We start from the raw sequence: 14,903 nt of genomic DNA, 5'->3' as shown, positions 1-14,903 counted from the left end.
CGGAAAGAATTTAGAGTAACGTCATCAGTCGGAGGCACGACCGCGAGCTGGAGCAGTTCCAGCAACCATGCGCTGGAGAGGGGACGGTTTACGCATTTTCACACACAAGGGACCCAGGAGCAGGAGAGGAAAGAAAAAAGAACGGAAGAGAGAAAAGACAAGAAAAAGGAATGACAGTACCGACCGCCGGACGAAAGGACTTCCCCACCCGTTTTTGCCCAAGAAGAGGACGCGTCGCCGAAGAAGAGAAGCCTTTTTCAAGAGAGAAGCGTCCAAGAAAGAAGACGCAAGTGGAGGGTAAGGACGGGAAAGTTCTTCGGGGGAATCCGCCGTATCCACGCCTTGCCCAGGGTTTTTGGGTGGTTTTCCCCTTGGGCGTGAAGGCGAATGCCGAGGCGCCGGACGGAAGAGGCCACGCAGTGTCTTTCCACTCTTTCGGACCAGGGTACGGCTGCCAGCAACGAAGAGGCTGCAGCGGTCGGGACGACCACTCTTTCAGAGGGGGAGGCAGTGTTGCGAGCACCCTTTAGTTGAAACCCAAGGCCTGCTGGTGCTCGTGACAAGAACAAGAGGACAGCGAGAAGAAGGCGATCGGATCGATCGCCTGTCAAGCTGTCATTCGAGAGTCAGACGCCATCGCGAATAGACATATCGAGATTACTGCATTATCCTTGTATTAGACATTTCTTGTTGTTCACCGTTCTTGTAGTTTCATATTGTATTGTTGTATTAAACCTAATTATGCCAAACCGAGCAACCCCCGTTACACATAAGTGTAACAATATTAATGCTATTGCTAAACGATGTGTTAAATGCTCACTTACTCGAAGAAATATTCAAAGGCGATTTTCTCGAAAACAAACCCTCAAATGGATAAAATTTATTGTATATTTTCGACTTATTTCTTCAAATAGAATCACCCCCTCGTCGATTGTACTATCAATACTGTACACCCTGTATATGTGGGCAGACAATTCGAAGCTCTTAACTCTTAACAAAAGTGTTCTCTTAACGTGTGTGCCTCGAGATCTACATATCTGAAACACCTGGCATCGTGCCCTGTAGAGGTATAGCGACGTCGTAAAATCAGCAGGGGAAAATACAGTAGCACCCTTGTGTCTTGTCGAGAAGAACCCAGAGACTTGTTCAGGATACTTTTTGAATTAGTAAGTACTGTATTGTCCAGGGAGTGTGTAGGAATGTGACCAAATAAGTGCAGCCCTGTAATGTAGGGAAACTAAGGAAAGATTTTTGGAAATTCCATCCCCAAGGGGGTGAAATGCATTTTCGCGGATTCCTCAAAATCTCTTAAGCCCGATCAGATATCAACTTGGTTTTTATTACAAAAGGTGGTTACCCACATAAATGCCTAAAAACAAATTTCCGGATTTTGCCCTAATCAACCCCCAAGGGGTGGTCAAAAGGGGTGAAATGTGTTTTCATAGAGTCCTTAAAATCTCTTATGCCCGAAGAGAAGCGCGGGGGTATTTTGCTAGGGTATTATACTTCTCATCACATTTGACCGTAAAGTACTATACTTTTCTGAGAAAAAGTTGGTAAGCTATTTAAGCAGCCAGAAGAAGAGTGTAGTTCAATTTCAAGACACTCGTTACCGGATGCTTTAGCGGCTGACTGACTGATCGCGCGACGCAGATAGCCCCCTTCCGTTTGCAACGAGTTTGCCAACCATGCAGTGAGACTACCAGGGCTGTGGAGTCGGAGTTCAGAAAGAATTTCTGATTACCGGAGTCGGAGCCGAAAAAATACATGCCGACTCCAACACCGACTCCATATTACTAAATTTTATAAAAACCGAGTCTGTTGAGCTCTACGTGTTTATACACGCTCGGGATATATTTTTGTTTAACACCCGAATGCAGGCAGGGTCATTTTGGCCCAACTTTGACAAAGTCAGGCTCCGACTCAGTTCTCAGATTACAATCGCCAACGGAGTTCTCGAACGACACTCGTTTATCGCTCTGAAGCAACACTGTCGGCACTTCGTTTTGTTATTGTTTCGCTATGGTGATCGGGGTACCTACTTTGAAAGAACACATTTCTGCATTCATATATACAAACATACTATATATTAAATATTAGTAATTTAGTTATATATATGTGGGATGCCGATGGCTGGTCGAGGCGTAGCGAGTGACGCGTCGGGGAAACAGCCGAAAAGCGCGCCGGCATTGTCGCGTGGCGTGAGGCGGACGAAAGCGAAGAGTTGCGTACCGGTCGTCCAGCGAGACTGTCGCATGCTTCCGTCTTTCATCTTTTTACTTATTAAATTTTTATTCAACCACTTAGTGTAAGGAAGTCGTAACGCTCAATACGAGAATATTGAAAATCACACTGGGCATCGCTCGCCGTCGTCGAAGACGCGAGGCCCCGTAGGACACGTAAGATGTATATACAATGTAACTTGGATTCTCGATGAATGCCGATGACGTCAGGGGCATCGGCGAGGGTTCGAGGCGCGTAAAAGGAACGAGAGGCATTCGTTTGTACGACTCAGGGTAGTTAGCACCGACGATCCAGAGTATTCTTTACATTAGACCTAGCTATATTAAAGTTTGTTTATTTTAATATCAACTTGTAAGAATATTTTAAAGTTGGGAGTATTAACTCGCTTTCTAAATTAATCGTTATAGTTTTATTCCGTTGTTAAAGTCGGTAGAGTCGAGAAGGTCTTTCCCGAGTCCCGGTCTGTAATCGACTGCCTTTCCGTCCCGTGGAAAGTCCCCTCTTGTCCTTTTGGGAAAAACTCTTAAGGACCCCGATGCCAATTTATGATATTTATGGTGTCGCACTGGTCGGGCCCATCGTCGCTGTAGGCGTCACGCTGGCCGCATCTGCGTAAGCTCAACTTTGCAGCCCCTTTTACAAGGTGATGCTTCATTATTGCTAACAAACTGGGCCTCAATTCTTTATAAGACCTCCATCTTCGCGTCCCATTCGCCTGAGAATTCAGAAAGAACCAGGAGAAATCCTACATATATATATATGTACACATGTACTGAGTATATTAACAATCTATTATAAATGCAGGAGTCGGAGTCGGAGTCGGTGGTAAAAAAAATGAGGAGTCGGAGTCGGGAGTTTTGACTGCCGACTCCGCAGCCCTGGAGACTACACTCCCCGTGTAAAGGTGCAGGCTCTGCGGACCCAGCTGATGGCGTGAATTCTATGCGCTATTCACGATATCATTGCGGAAGAAAGTAGTCCTTGAGCACATACAGGGTTACGAGAGGGACAGAGGGGATAGCTTCGTGGAAGATGTTCACCCAGTTCGAATTAGACATGGACGTTGCCGCGCTTTCACATGTAGGTACGCGTTGCTGATTTCGCTCTGGTCCGACCTACGCCCCCGTGTTTACAGCATTTGTGCAAATAACTGGGGCTTAAATAAACAGCTGCCATATCGCGTATAATATTTATCGCGGTTGTCGTCCATATTGCGCCCCACCGACAAACCCCCGGCATCTTGCCTGTTTACGTACTGGATATGCGCGTGCCGTTATGAATCTGCAAAATTAACGCTCCGCGAGACCGGTACGGTCTCCACGAATTTCTGGAAACTCACTATGGTGACACTATGTACTGACAAGGGGAATATGGTAGGTTTGAGTCACCGATTTCGTTCAAATTTTGCACACACTTACAAGCGAAGGTCCCCAACCCGGGACTTCAAAAAATTATAAAACTTTGGGGGTGTGTTGAGCAGTTATTTTCAACCTGTCGGTCGCGAAATGTTTACTAGGGGTCGCCACAGTTATTTATCTTTGGCGATTTTTAGCACTTATTTATTTTAATTATTCAGTTAAAATTATATTCTGAAATAACAATTTTTAATGTGTTCTCTTTACCTTATTAAATTTGCCTTACCTTTATGGGGGAGGGTCACAGGTTATTTGAGTATTATAAAAGGGGATTGCGACTCAATGAAGGTTGGGAAACACAGGTGTAGAACTGTCGAGAATTTATAGGTATGTAATACGCAATTTTTTTGCTGCCAAAATTCACTCTAAAGAGGTGAAATTAACCCCTGAAAATCCGGCTGTTTTTCGATTTTGTGTTATAACTCACGAACAGTAAGAAATAGAAAAAAAGTTTTCACACCAAAGTTACTCATTTTAATTAGGGCATCAGTTGGCGACTTGTGGTGCTTACAGTTTGCGAATTATAACACGAAATCGGGAAATAACCGGATCTTCAGAGGCCAATTTCACTCCCTTAGAAAGAATTGGGGTAGTAAAAAAATTGCGTAATACATATCTATATGTCCTCTACGCATCCCGAATGTTTCATAATTTTTTTAATTTCCGGGTTGCGGATCATCCCTTAGTGCACAATATGTATAACAATGTGTGTTAAGCGCGCGAGGCACACCGTTGAAAAGTTTACGAGAAAATCGAATTCAAAGTTTTGCTTTCCCAGACCATCGGTACATGCGTTCGAACGTAGAAATGAAATCGTAAGTTGCAGTGGTAGTTCAATTGTAACACATCCATTTTTACTAATTTGTCATTATTTCCACAATTAGGTAGCTATTTAAATTACTTAGTCTCGTGCTCGCGTACCGCACAAAATCCGGAAAAGACAAAACATTGAACTCGATTTTCTAAAAAAAATTTAGTAACGCTGCTGTATGCATTTAACACATTATTGTATGTGGTATTAACTAAATTAACGACTTGAATCTTATACACTCCCTTCGTGAGAACGGTTCACGAACAAGATTGTTTCATTCTTCTTTGTATTGTCTCTGCAGCGATAAAAGTGTTTCTTTAATTGATTCATGCCCATCTGTTCCTTAAAAGAATCGCACAGGTGGTCATAGAAGTGCCAGCAACTCTAATGTTTGCTGAAGTTTCTGATCTTCGTTGTGGTATATGCAAGCGACCAGCATACACGCGTGTGTTTGCGCAGGTATCTATTGTGCGAGGGTTGAAGTGAGCAGATCGTTGTATCGAGCATGATACCCATTCTAATTTTATAGTTACACAGGTTAATTTTGAAGTTAGTCAGAATATTGTATGAGTTGCGTGTATGATTATGGTAAATCGATTTGCAGCACACGCTAAACTCCGCGAAATAGTCATCCTACTAATATTATATATAGTCAGCCATATTCGATTAAAACTTCGGGTGATTAAATTTCGTGCTATTTTATTGGGCATTAATTACGTTTCTGTTATCAACTTCCACGTGACGCTGAATTTGACTTCCCTTTAGCGCCCAGTGTAACGTATACGTCGCATCATTTTCCAACATCACCTGTATTAAAAAAACTCGATACGTAGTAAATAATTTTGGGAAACTCTCCCGGACAATTTTTTGGGGTGTTTGGGCGTTAATGGGTTAAAGTCATTTGAAACGAACGTTAACCTACTCTCATCATATTTGTATCAAGTGGATTTAACATGTCTGTCAACTAATTTAAGAGTAATGTGTCATTTTTAAAGGAATTTCTTTAAATAAAATTGCTAGACTGCGTTACAGAAAGCAGAATTAAGTTGGACGGGTTTTTTCTTTATTAAAAGATGATCAAATTACAGTGACATATTTAATTTAACACAGATCCCAACAAATTTCAGTACTCGTTGAAAGAAATAGGAAATTTGAGCGGCAACCATTTCGAATAACATACAGAAAAATATAACTTATTTATATCTTGCATAACTCTTTATTTAGAAAACGACAAATGAAAAATTGGGGTCAAATTTTCACGCAGCAGTCGGGTCAGCTGATTCCAGTTTCCTTATACAGTCCGTTCACTGTACCTAAAAGCATACAATTGATGACGCAAAAGGTATACATTTTTGGGAACAACCTTATTGAATTTTAATATCTGTCGAATTTTTTACTCGCAAACATTTCAGTATCATTTTCATTTTATTTGCCTGGCATCATGCATTTCTCTTACAGCCATTTTGATGTACATTTTGAGATAAATGAAGTAGGTACATATTTTATCAAATATTTGATATACAATACTACATATTCCCATGAATATTGAAAATAAATATCAAGTTCAATTATATTAAATGCACGTTCAGATGCCCAGTAAAACGACAGTAAAGTGACATTAAAAATCTCTGCAAATAATAATTTCACAAAGAAATGCAAGTCTAATATTAGATTTTTCCTTCTAAGTAAGCCACTTCTGTACTTACAACACTTTTGTATCTTAAATAACTCGATAAATAATTGCGTGCACTCATTTGGTTAGCAAACTATTCCAGTAAAATTAGTAGAATTAACTAAATGGTCCACCGATCGTTTAATGCTGTAGAATAATACTTATTGAACATTCGAGTAGTACTGTGCACGATCCCACCGCCACTTCGATACACAGATTGTTTATTCCTATTGTCTTCGCATTCTCATTAGAGAGTCGTAAATTCTTAATAAATCCTTGCTCGTTCTCGCGGTTGGACGATCTTTAAGGGGTTACACCTAGTCAGAAGGCCGAAAAGAAGCGAATGTTTATGATTTTTTTTTTAAAAAGCGGAAGCATATATTTTTACAGAACTTTTTGCACTTAAAAGAGCAAGATTTAGGGAACATTTGTTAATTTTTTCGAAGAAAAATATTGACATTTATAATAAAGTAACAACCTGCATCCAAGAAGCCTTTTTAAAAATTTCGTTTTGCGGTGAGCGCTGCCATTCGGAACCAGATTATCTAAAATCAAAAAGCAAAAAAGATTTCGTTAGTATATTAATGTATTCCCTGATTAACGGAGGAATTTTCCGAAATATTAATTTAAAACAAAATGGCGATTATTTAAATTTGAAATCCTGAATTTTTTCGTGAAAAAATCAGGACTTCAACTTTAACTAGCCGTCATTTTGTTTTAAATTAATATTTTGGATATTCCCCCCGTTAATCAGAGGATACATTAATATAGTAACGAAACCTTTTTTACTTTTCAAATTTTGGATAATCTGGTTCCGAATGGCACTGCTCACCGCGAAACCAAATTTTCAAAAAGGCTTCTTAGATGTCGATTGTTACTTTATTATAAACGTGAATATTTTTCTACGAAAAAATTACCAAATATTCTTTAAATGTTGCTCTTTTAAGAGCAAAAAGTTGTATAAAAATATATGCTTCTGCTTTTCCAAAAAAAATTCACAAACATTCGCCTCTTTTCGGCCGCCTGGCTAGGTGTAACCCCCTAACAGAATTTCATCTAACGTCGGTTCGAGCACCGCTTGTATTTTCGTATTCTGTGTACCGGTAGGTATAAATCACAATTCAGTCTGTCAATTTTGCCGCAGCAGCGTGCATTCGAAGCAATAATGGTTGCTTAGAATAGGGAAACGTTTGCCCCTTTGCTACCTCTTGTAACAATAATCCATATTGACACTGGTGCGTAGGTAGTTACCAATAAATCTAGCCAATACAGTCGCGCCGAAACGGCGAGTCATTACAGCTCGTGATTCACGGTTAACCCGCCAATAAAACCAGCAGCGAGCCGTTGCAATTACCTCGGTTACCATCGCTGCCTGGCTTGATCTTGCTCGCGGTGTATCGCGGCTCCAAAAAGCATAAAGTGAATTTGCGCGGAAGAACGCGACGGTAATCCTTATCGGCGATCGTTATGGGGCTAACCGGTGAGAAACATTGCAAATCGGTTACGTGCTGGATTTTCCCTCCCTCAACAACAACGTTTTGCCTTCTCGTTAGCTACAGGATCAATGCAAGTTTGTAGATACTACTGTAACAGTTCAATTACGGCGCGTAAGTTGCAGCAAACACTACACGCTAGTTTAATCTTGCGCGATTAGTGTGAAGTATACAGGGTGAATCGTTTAACATTATCACGTTGAATTGCACGAATTATTTTCAAACAGTGCATCTCTTTTTGCTGTTTTGTATATTAAGGAGAGAACCTGGTTTAGAGTGTCGAAATTTTAATTTTTTTTTTTTGCTTTAATTGATAGTTATATTGTTAGAGAATATATTCCTGAAGTTTCACGGGGAGATTTAAGTGTTTCGGAAGTATCAGCAATAAAAACGCTTTTTTAAATTTAAATTTAAAACGCTTTTTCTCAAAACAACATTTTTCAAGTTGGCGGGAAAGATAGGGAAGAACTATTTGACCGATCGACTTTTCCCGGACCTTTTTTGTTAAATACTGACCTACCGTTGTCGATGAACTACAAATATTTAGGCGAGAATTAAATTAAACCATATTCTTGCACGAAGACTTCGAAATTTGTTCGTCAAAGCAATAACTTTTTCTTTAAAGTCCCAGAATTTTGTCAATTTTAGACTTTTTTCTTATTTTTTTAGTTCGTCGACGATGTAAGTTCGTGAGAACAAAGAAAAGTTAAAGGCTACATTTTTCCCGCCATTTAACATTTCCAGCGGCAAGGCGCATTATTGATTAATTAATTTCGGCGTGGTGAACTTGAAATTTTTCAATTAATTTTTTTTTTGTATTGTATAAATATATATTAAAATGCTCCTAAAGTTTTGGAAACGTTGACTTAATTTTTCTATGTTAAAAAAATCGCGAAAGTCACCCTTTTTCAGCGTGCTAAACCAGGTTCTCCCCTTAACATGCGATTCAGCAAGAAGTTGTACAATTTTGGAAGAAGGAATTGCAGGCAGTCGTTGAAATTGCAATTAGTATAACAAATACAAATATTGTACACTTGCCAAGACAAATATTAAACCTTCTTCAGGGAGAAAAAAATATAAAAAACATTTTTAAGTTAAACGATTTTATTTAAAATGTCCTAAAAAATAAAAAATAATTATTTTCTTGTACTACAATTTCGATGGGGTTTTTTCACTTTAAATAAAATCGTGGAGCAGGATATCTCACAACAAATTCATTGCGACGCTTGATTCTGTAATAAATTGATTCATATTCTGTTATAAAATATCCTGCTCCACGATTTTATTTCAAGTAAAAAACACACCATCGAAATTGTAGTACAAGAGAGGAATTATTTTTTAGATTTTAGTGCATTTTAAATGAAAACATTTAACTCTAAAACATTTTTTTATATATTTACTTTTTAGTGTCTAAATTTTGATTTGTGGTTATAAGCTGAATTGAAATCGTTTGGATTTGTGGTCATGGGTTATATTTATTGATGACCGAGTAAATTTTTAAACCCCTCGGATTTTTTTCATAATTTTGTCATCCAAACTATGTACGCCTGCAAAGTTTCAAGTGATATATTTGATAGTTGGAAGTGGGTTAAAATTGAGTTTATAGATTTGAACCAAACAAACAAACACAGAGGTTTGTAGCTGAATAAAATCGTTTAAAAATAGACCCTAATAAGTCAGTATCTTGTTTGTATTGTCTTTAGCTAATCTTATCTCTGCGATAATAACTGCCTATCGTCGGTATTGTGGTATCGATACTATGCTCGGTTTACATACAATCGATACGTATGCATACTTTCATGGAGGTATTCAATGTCTATCGATATTGCAATCTGCTTGATCACTTGTTGCTTACGTATTTGAAGCTATTCACTGAAGAACAATACTTTACAGCAGTGTTGTTCATGGCTTAGGCCTCTAACGCGCCTTGGTCTCGCTCTACTTCTCGTATTTTCTATATATGGGGCACATAAGTAGATACTAATCGAGGAAATTAATTCTAAATATTCGTAGTAATATATATTCCTTAACCCTTAACTGGTATACTGTTTTTGGCAAACGTGACTGGTATACTGGGGTCGTGACAGATCCAAAATAAAAAAGGACACAGAAATTTGCAAAGTCGACACTAGATCAATCTCTATAAATATTTTGTTCTTAGGTAATCTATAAAATAATAGAAACTTAGAAAGTTAAACCAGGGATCGAAAAAGTTATGGAACTTTTCAATAGGTTCCATTTAAAACATGGACCGCGGAAGTTTTTTAAAAATTTTCTCACTTTATAAGTTCCCAGGAGAACCGATAAAATAAAAGTTCTTGACAATAAAGGTTCTAGTTCGAATGGAACTTATAAAACATGAAAATAAAAAATTTTCTGTAACAGGAACAGATATTTTGTTCATCAATATTAAAAAAGTACTTAATCGTTGTAACAAATACTGAATACTATTAAATGGATAGTACCTACAGCAATATTAAATAATGTTATTTAGGGATTATCCTTGACATGTTCTCTTTTCTGTTCAATACTTCTTTTGAAACCATTAATTACTTATGTTATGATTTTCATACCTTTTATTAAATAAACATATGAAGAATATGATATTATATTGTTAAATAAAACTAGTACCTAATAGTGTAGTACTTTTCTTTATCTTATGAAATTTTTTTAATAAATGTTCTAATGTAACTTGTTTCCATGGAACTTTTATTATATAGGTTCTAAAATATCTGTTCCATGACAACATTTTTTAAAGAAGTTTCTAAAGGTAAAATGTTTTTCAATAAAAATTCCACAGGAACAGATATTTGCTTAAACGAAACATATAAGTTCTAATAGAATTTTTTTAAAAACGAGGGTTCGAGAACTTTTTCAAATCCCTGAGTTAAACTATTATTATAAAATTAATTAGGAATTCAGTTTACAAACTTACTTACAAAATAAGTAAATAGGTGTCCGAGCGTTTCAGCCAATACGCCTTTATAATAGAGATATTTACATGTAAATTATTAAAAATTTCATAGTGGCCGCAGGGTTTTAGTGGGTAAAAATCCCACACTACCCTGACGTCCGCGGGAGATTCCCTTCTGGAGGCGTCGGGATGCCTTTTGAAGATGTCTCCACGTGAAAAAAAACTATAAATTTTTTTTATAAATTTTTTTTATAATTTTTCTTTTAACTTGGCGAAATCTTCAAAAGGCACCCCGACTCCTTCAGAGGGGAATCCCCCGGGGGTGCCAGGGTAGTGTGGGATTTTTACCCATTAAAACCCCACGGCCACTATGAAATTTTTAATAATATAATTATTTTTTTTTTAATAATATAATTATTATTATATTTAATAATATAAGGCCCATTGGCAGAAACGCTCGGACACCTGTTTACTCATTTTCGACATAGATCCATCGTGCCAAAGCTCATCAAAATCGGTGCCTACCACATGGAGTCCTCCCCTTGTTAGACAACCAAATATTTTCCAGCGAACTTTGCGTGCTTGGGGTCACGAGCGACCCCAGGATACCAGTTAAGGATTAAGTTAATTAGCTCTTGTGGCACATAAGATAATTAAAATCTGAAACATATAAGTCCCCGAATACATAAATTGTAATACTCGTACGTATTCCATTTGACTATTCATACTTAGGATACCAGAAGATAATTAATTCAGTTCGCGCGTCAGTTAAGCGAAAGAAGCCTCCTTTTTACAGTAACATTTCATTCTGCAAAATTAGATAACGAACACGATAAATAGGGGAAGGTAACTCTTGAAGCAGCGCTTTCCAAATAGATTTCCCGCTTAATGAATCTCGTTTAATGGCAGGGAGGAAACATTAATAACCGGCCCGAAATCTCACCGCGTAAAAAATTGTGGAAGCCGCGCGTCGGCTGTGTTGGTCGGATGTACGGGGAAAAAGGAAGTGCGATTTCACACCCATACGTGCGCGGTTGACCACGTCCTCAAAATAATAGCGTCGTCGTTACAGACGATACGACACCCAAGGGGAAGCGGTTAAGTTTGTCATTACGTGGCGCATTATGCCCGTGCATCCGCTTTGCAGACACAGCTCCCTGCATTTCGAAATTGCACGAATAATTAAACTGCGCACCGCCACTTCCGCTGCGACGCGTTACAACTTGGCGCGGTTGGTGCACGCTGGAAAACCCGAGACGCGTGTTCGAAGCAGTTTTCGAGTTATATATATATATATATATCTGCCACGTAGCCCGCGTTCGCTTCCAGTTCTTACAGAGCAATTCGAGTTTCTTGGATGCACCCTAATTGTACGGCAACCACGGCCAAACAGGTCTGGCTTTTCTATAGTTAGTCCCATCGAAAGTATGGTGGACATGAAATTTGAATTCCATCACAGCTTGTACGCTTTTTAAGCTTCAAACAGTGGCTATAAGCGAAGGCTATGATTGGGATGGGCACTTTTTGGATGGGATGAGTCAAAACATAGGGGATGATGAGTAAGAAATATTGCACCAACTGGTAAAGATTTTATGTAAAGTGAATTTTAAAGATTCACTCCTCTTTGACTTGTGAACCCGGGAGGAACAAATTCGGACACTTGTATAAATTAAAACACGTCTTCATTGAATAGCGTATTCGAGGTGACTTGATCGGACAAAGTACCAGAGCTTTCCGACTCTCATTCGCGAGTTTCGAAAAGAACGACGACTAACAGGAGTATGCTATTGGTGGTTGCTGGTGCGAGGGTGAGGAAATAGGACAGGGGTGTCGAAGTAGCGGCTCGCGAGCCGCAGTGGCTCCCTCTACTCTTCGCCTGCTTCGTAGAACCGTAGGAGACCGGCCCCCTCCACACCCACTTCACTCTGATGAATTTCTCCTCCGGGTGCCGCACTCTCTCCCTGCCGGGTCTCGTGCAACGCCTGGAGAAAAATAAGTGGGGGAACCGGCTGACCGGGGGCCCGACTCGTGCGTCTCTCGGAGTGGGGGAGTTCGACACTCCTGAAATAGGAACTCAGATTGGTTATTGCGAGGGTAGAAGTGGCGTTACTGGAGAAAGTTACTTTCTACGTTTGAAGCGATTTCGGTTGGAAGAAGGGCCTTGAGGCCCACCGCCTAATCCTGAAGAGGACCGGGAAAGTCGCGCGGAAAGTGGTTAACGATCGAAATGGGTGACAATAACCAGATTTAGACGTTGCGAAGGCTCGGGGTATCTAACAAATTATACCTATGCAATGGCGCACGCAGAGGGGTGGGGGAGCAAGGGGTCCTAGCACCTCCCAAAGGGGCTTTGTAAGAAGAAAAGAAAACTGGATTTTATTCTTTAAATAAATTTTATAATCACCTAATGAATATTATTGAATTTGCATTAAAAATATTTTTTATCCATTCAACTCGGCACCCTCCAAGATTAAATCCTGACTGCGCCACTGACTATATATACTGGAATTTAAGTACCTACTTTTCGACTGCTAGGTTGGGTGAAAGCTTCCTGGCTTACAAACCAGAAAGTCGAGGGCACGGATGTTGGGGAGAAGGTGGAGGGTTTATCAACTCCCCTTTTGTAGTACACGTGTTTCTTCCCTTATCTGGTAGAATGCCATTTAATCAACGTTATTAGAAAATTAAGAAGGGGAAAATATAATAAAAGAACTTTTGTAACCACTATAGCAATTTAATCGATAAGAACAAAACTACCACTGAAATAGTAATTTGAAAAAAAGAACAGAATTTGAAATGACAATTTGTTTATCAGGTTAAAGTATACCTAAGTAAACCCCGGGCATTAGCTATTCTATTGAAACATTTTCAGTTAAAACTGAAAACAATAGCGCACTTGTTAGCGCGCACTGTTCTCTACAATTTTGTAACGGTGATTAATTGACGTTTGCAGGGGAAACTGGTGGCTGCGGGATCACCGACGATGTTGTGGAGTGGATGGACAGAATTCAAAATTCTGGTGAACCGGACGTTCCTCCAGCGGCACGTTCCGCCTTGAGCAACAAGGAACCTAATCCGCAGGCGAAACCATGGAGTGACGATCCGGAATTACCCGGTCATAAATACTCGCGGGAAGCGAACGAACTTAGTCATCGGAGAACGCGAAGAGCAGCCAGGCCGATGTCGAAGGAGGATAACAAAAATACCTGTTCCCTTTTTATTCAGACTGACCCTCTCATATGGAGACATATATCCGAACAGGTAAGCGGAGATTAAATTACGATATCATATGTAGCAAATGAAGACTCTCCGTGATAAAGGGAATTCGACACTTCTATTTTAAGCCCTACGTGTCTGTTCGCTGTCGCGTCCGTACGTAGACTACTTGCTTAACGGCTAAAGGCTCCCCCAAAACCAACGCGAATTTCGCGGCACGGAGCGGATCCGCCGCGGATCAAATAACACTGCCCAAAAGCTGCCACGTATAAAAAAACTGCTGCCTTATCTAATCCGCGGCGCGGAGCGGATGTTCGCGTTGGTTTGGGGGAGCCTTAATGCGGCACAGCTCGCGAACATCTTCCTCGCTATATCTCACTCTCTCTAATCAGACACACAGCGCCTGAAAATCCTGTCCCTAGTAGCATTTATTGTTGGCATTTTGATGGCCAACTAATTCCCAACTTGGGGATTCTGTGGGCCAACCAGAAATGCTACTAGGGGTGGGTGCCACACGTATAAGATTGAAATCAATCTGATGAAAGAAAGAACGAAAGCTGTTCCTTAAAATAGTTTCCTTAAAATAGAGAGAGAAGGGTGGATTTTCAAGGTAACAAAACAACTGACCCACATTTTCGGCATAAAATTTAAATTGAAAACGTAATAACCTCTGACAATCGCTGAATAGTTGAAATACTTACAATTCCCCAGCCGCAGTCACATTTATACGACCTTCCCTCGGTAATAGGGGCCGGCATAATTTCATTTCGCATTTTCCTCCAAACTAGACGTCCCCGCATTCCGGTGTCCCTGCGCCATAGGAATATTTCCATCTCCGCATTCTTTTTAGCCGTGCATTCTATACTGCGCCATTATAAAAGTCTCTCTGCAGCATAAGCCTCCCCCCGTCAGTCGCGGAATCGGCGAATATTGAATTCTCCGTTTCGGCTGTTCGCAGTTACACCACGACGCAGAGAAAACCAAAGAAGAGATCCTGTCTTTAATCGCACATCATGTCACTGCCGTAAATTACATATATAGGGATACGAGATTCGATGGCAGGATTAAGCATAGGAATATTAAATTCGAGGTCCAGCGGATAAAGGTGAATGAAGTTACGTCCGTCCCCGCGTGACCA

At 39.8% G+C, this 14,903-nt stretch overlaps 1 protein-coding gene across 4 annotated transcripts in view; it reads left to right on the top strand.

Annotated features, from left to right (window-relative positions):
* Kuz (zinc-dependent metalloprotease kuz) overlaps positions 1 to 14,903 on the top strand; it is a 245,725-nt gene that overhangs the window by 221,501 nt on the left and 9,321 nt on the right. For all 4 annotated transcript variants that reach the window (XM_076821624.1, XM_076821623.1, XM_076821621.1 and 1 more), the window contains exons 4-5: positions 13,503 to 13,810; positions 14,724 to 14,870. In XM_076821624.1, the coding sequence (XP_076677739.1) occupies positions 13,503 to 13,810; positions 14,724 to 14,870 (455 nt within the window). The remainder of the gene's footprint in view (positions 1 to 13,502; positions 13,811 to 14,723; positions 14,871 to 14,903) is intronic.

This window comes from Andrena cerasifolii, chromosome 10, assembly GCF_050908995.1.
Source record: "Andrena cerasifolii isolate SP2316 chromosome 10, iyAndCera1_principal, whole genome shotgun sequence".
Classification (NCBI taxonomy): domain Eukaryota; kingdom Metazoa; phylum Arthropoda; class Insecta; order Hymenoptera; family Andrenidae; genus Andrena; species Andrena cerasifolii.
This window is presented reverse-complemented; position numbering and strand designations above follow the sequence as displayed.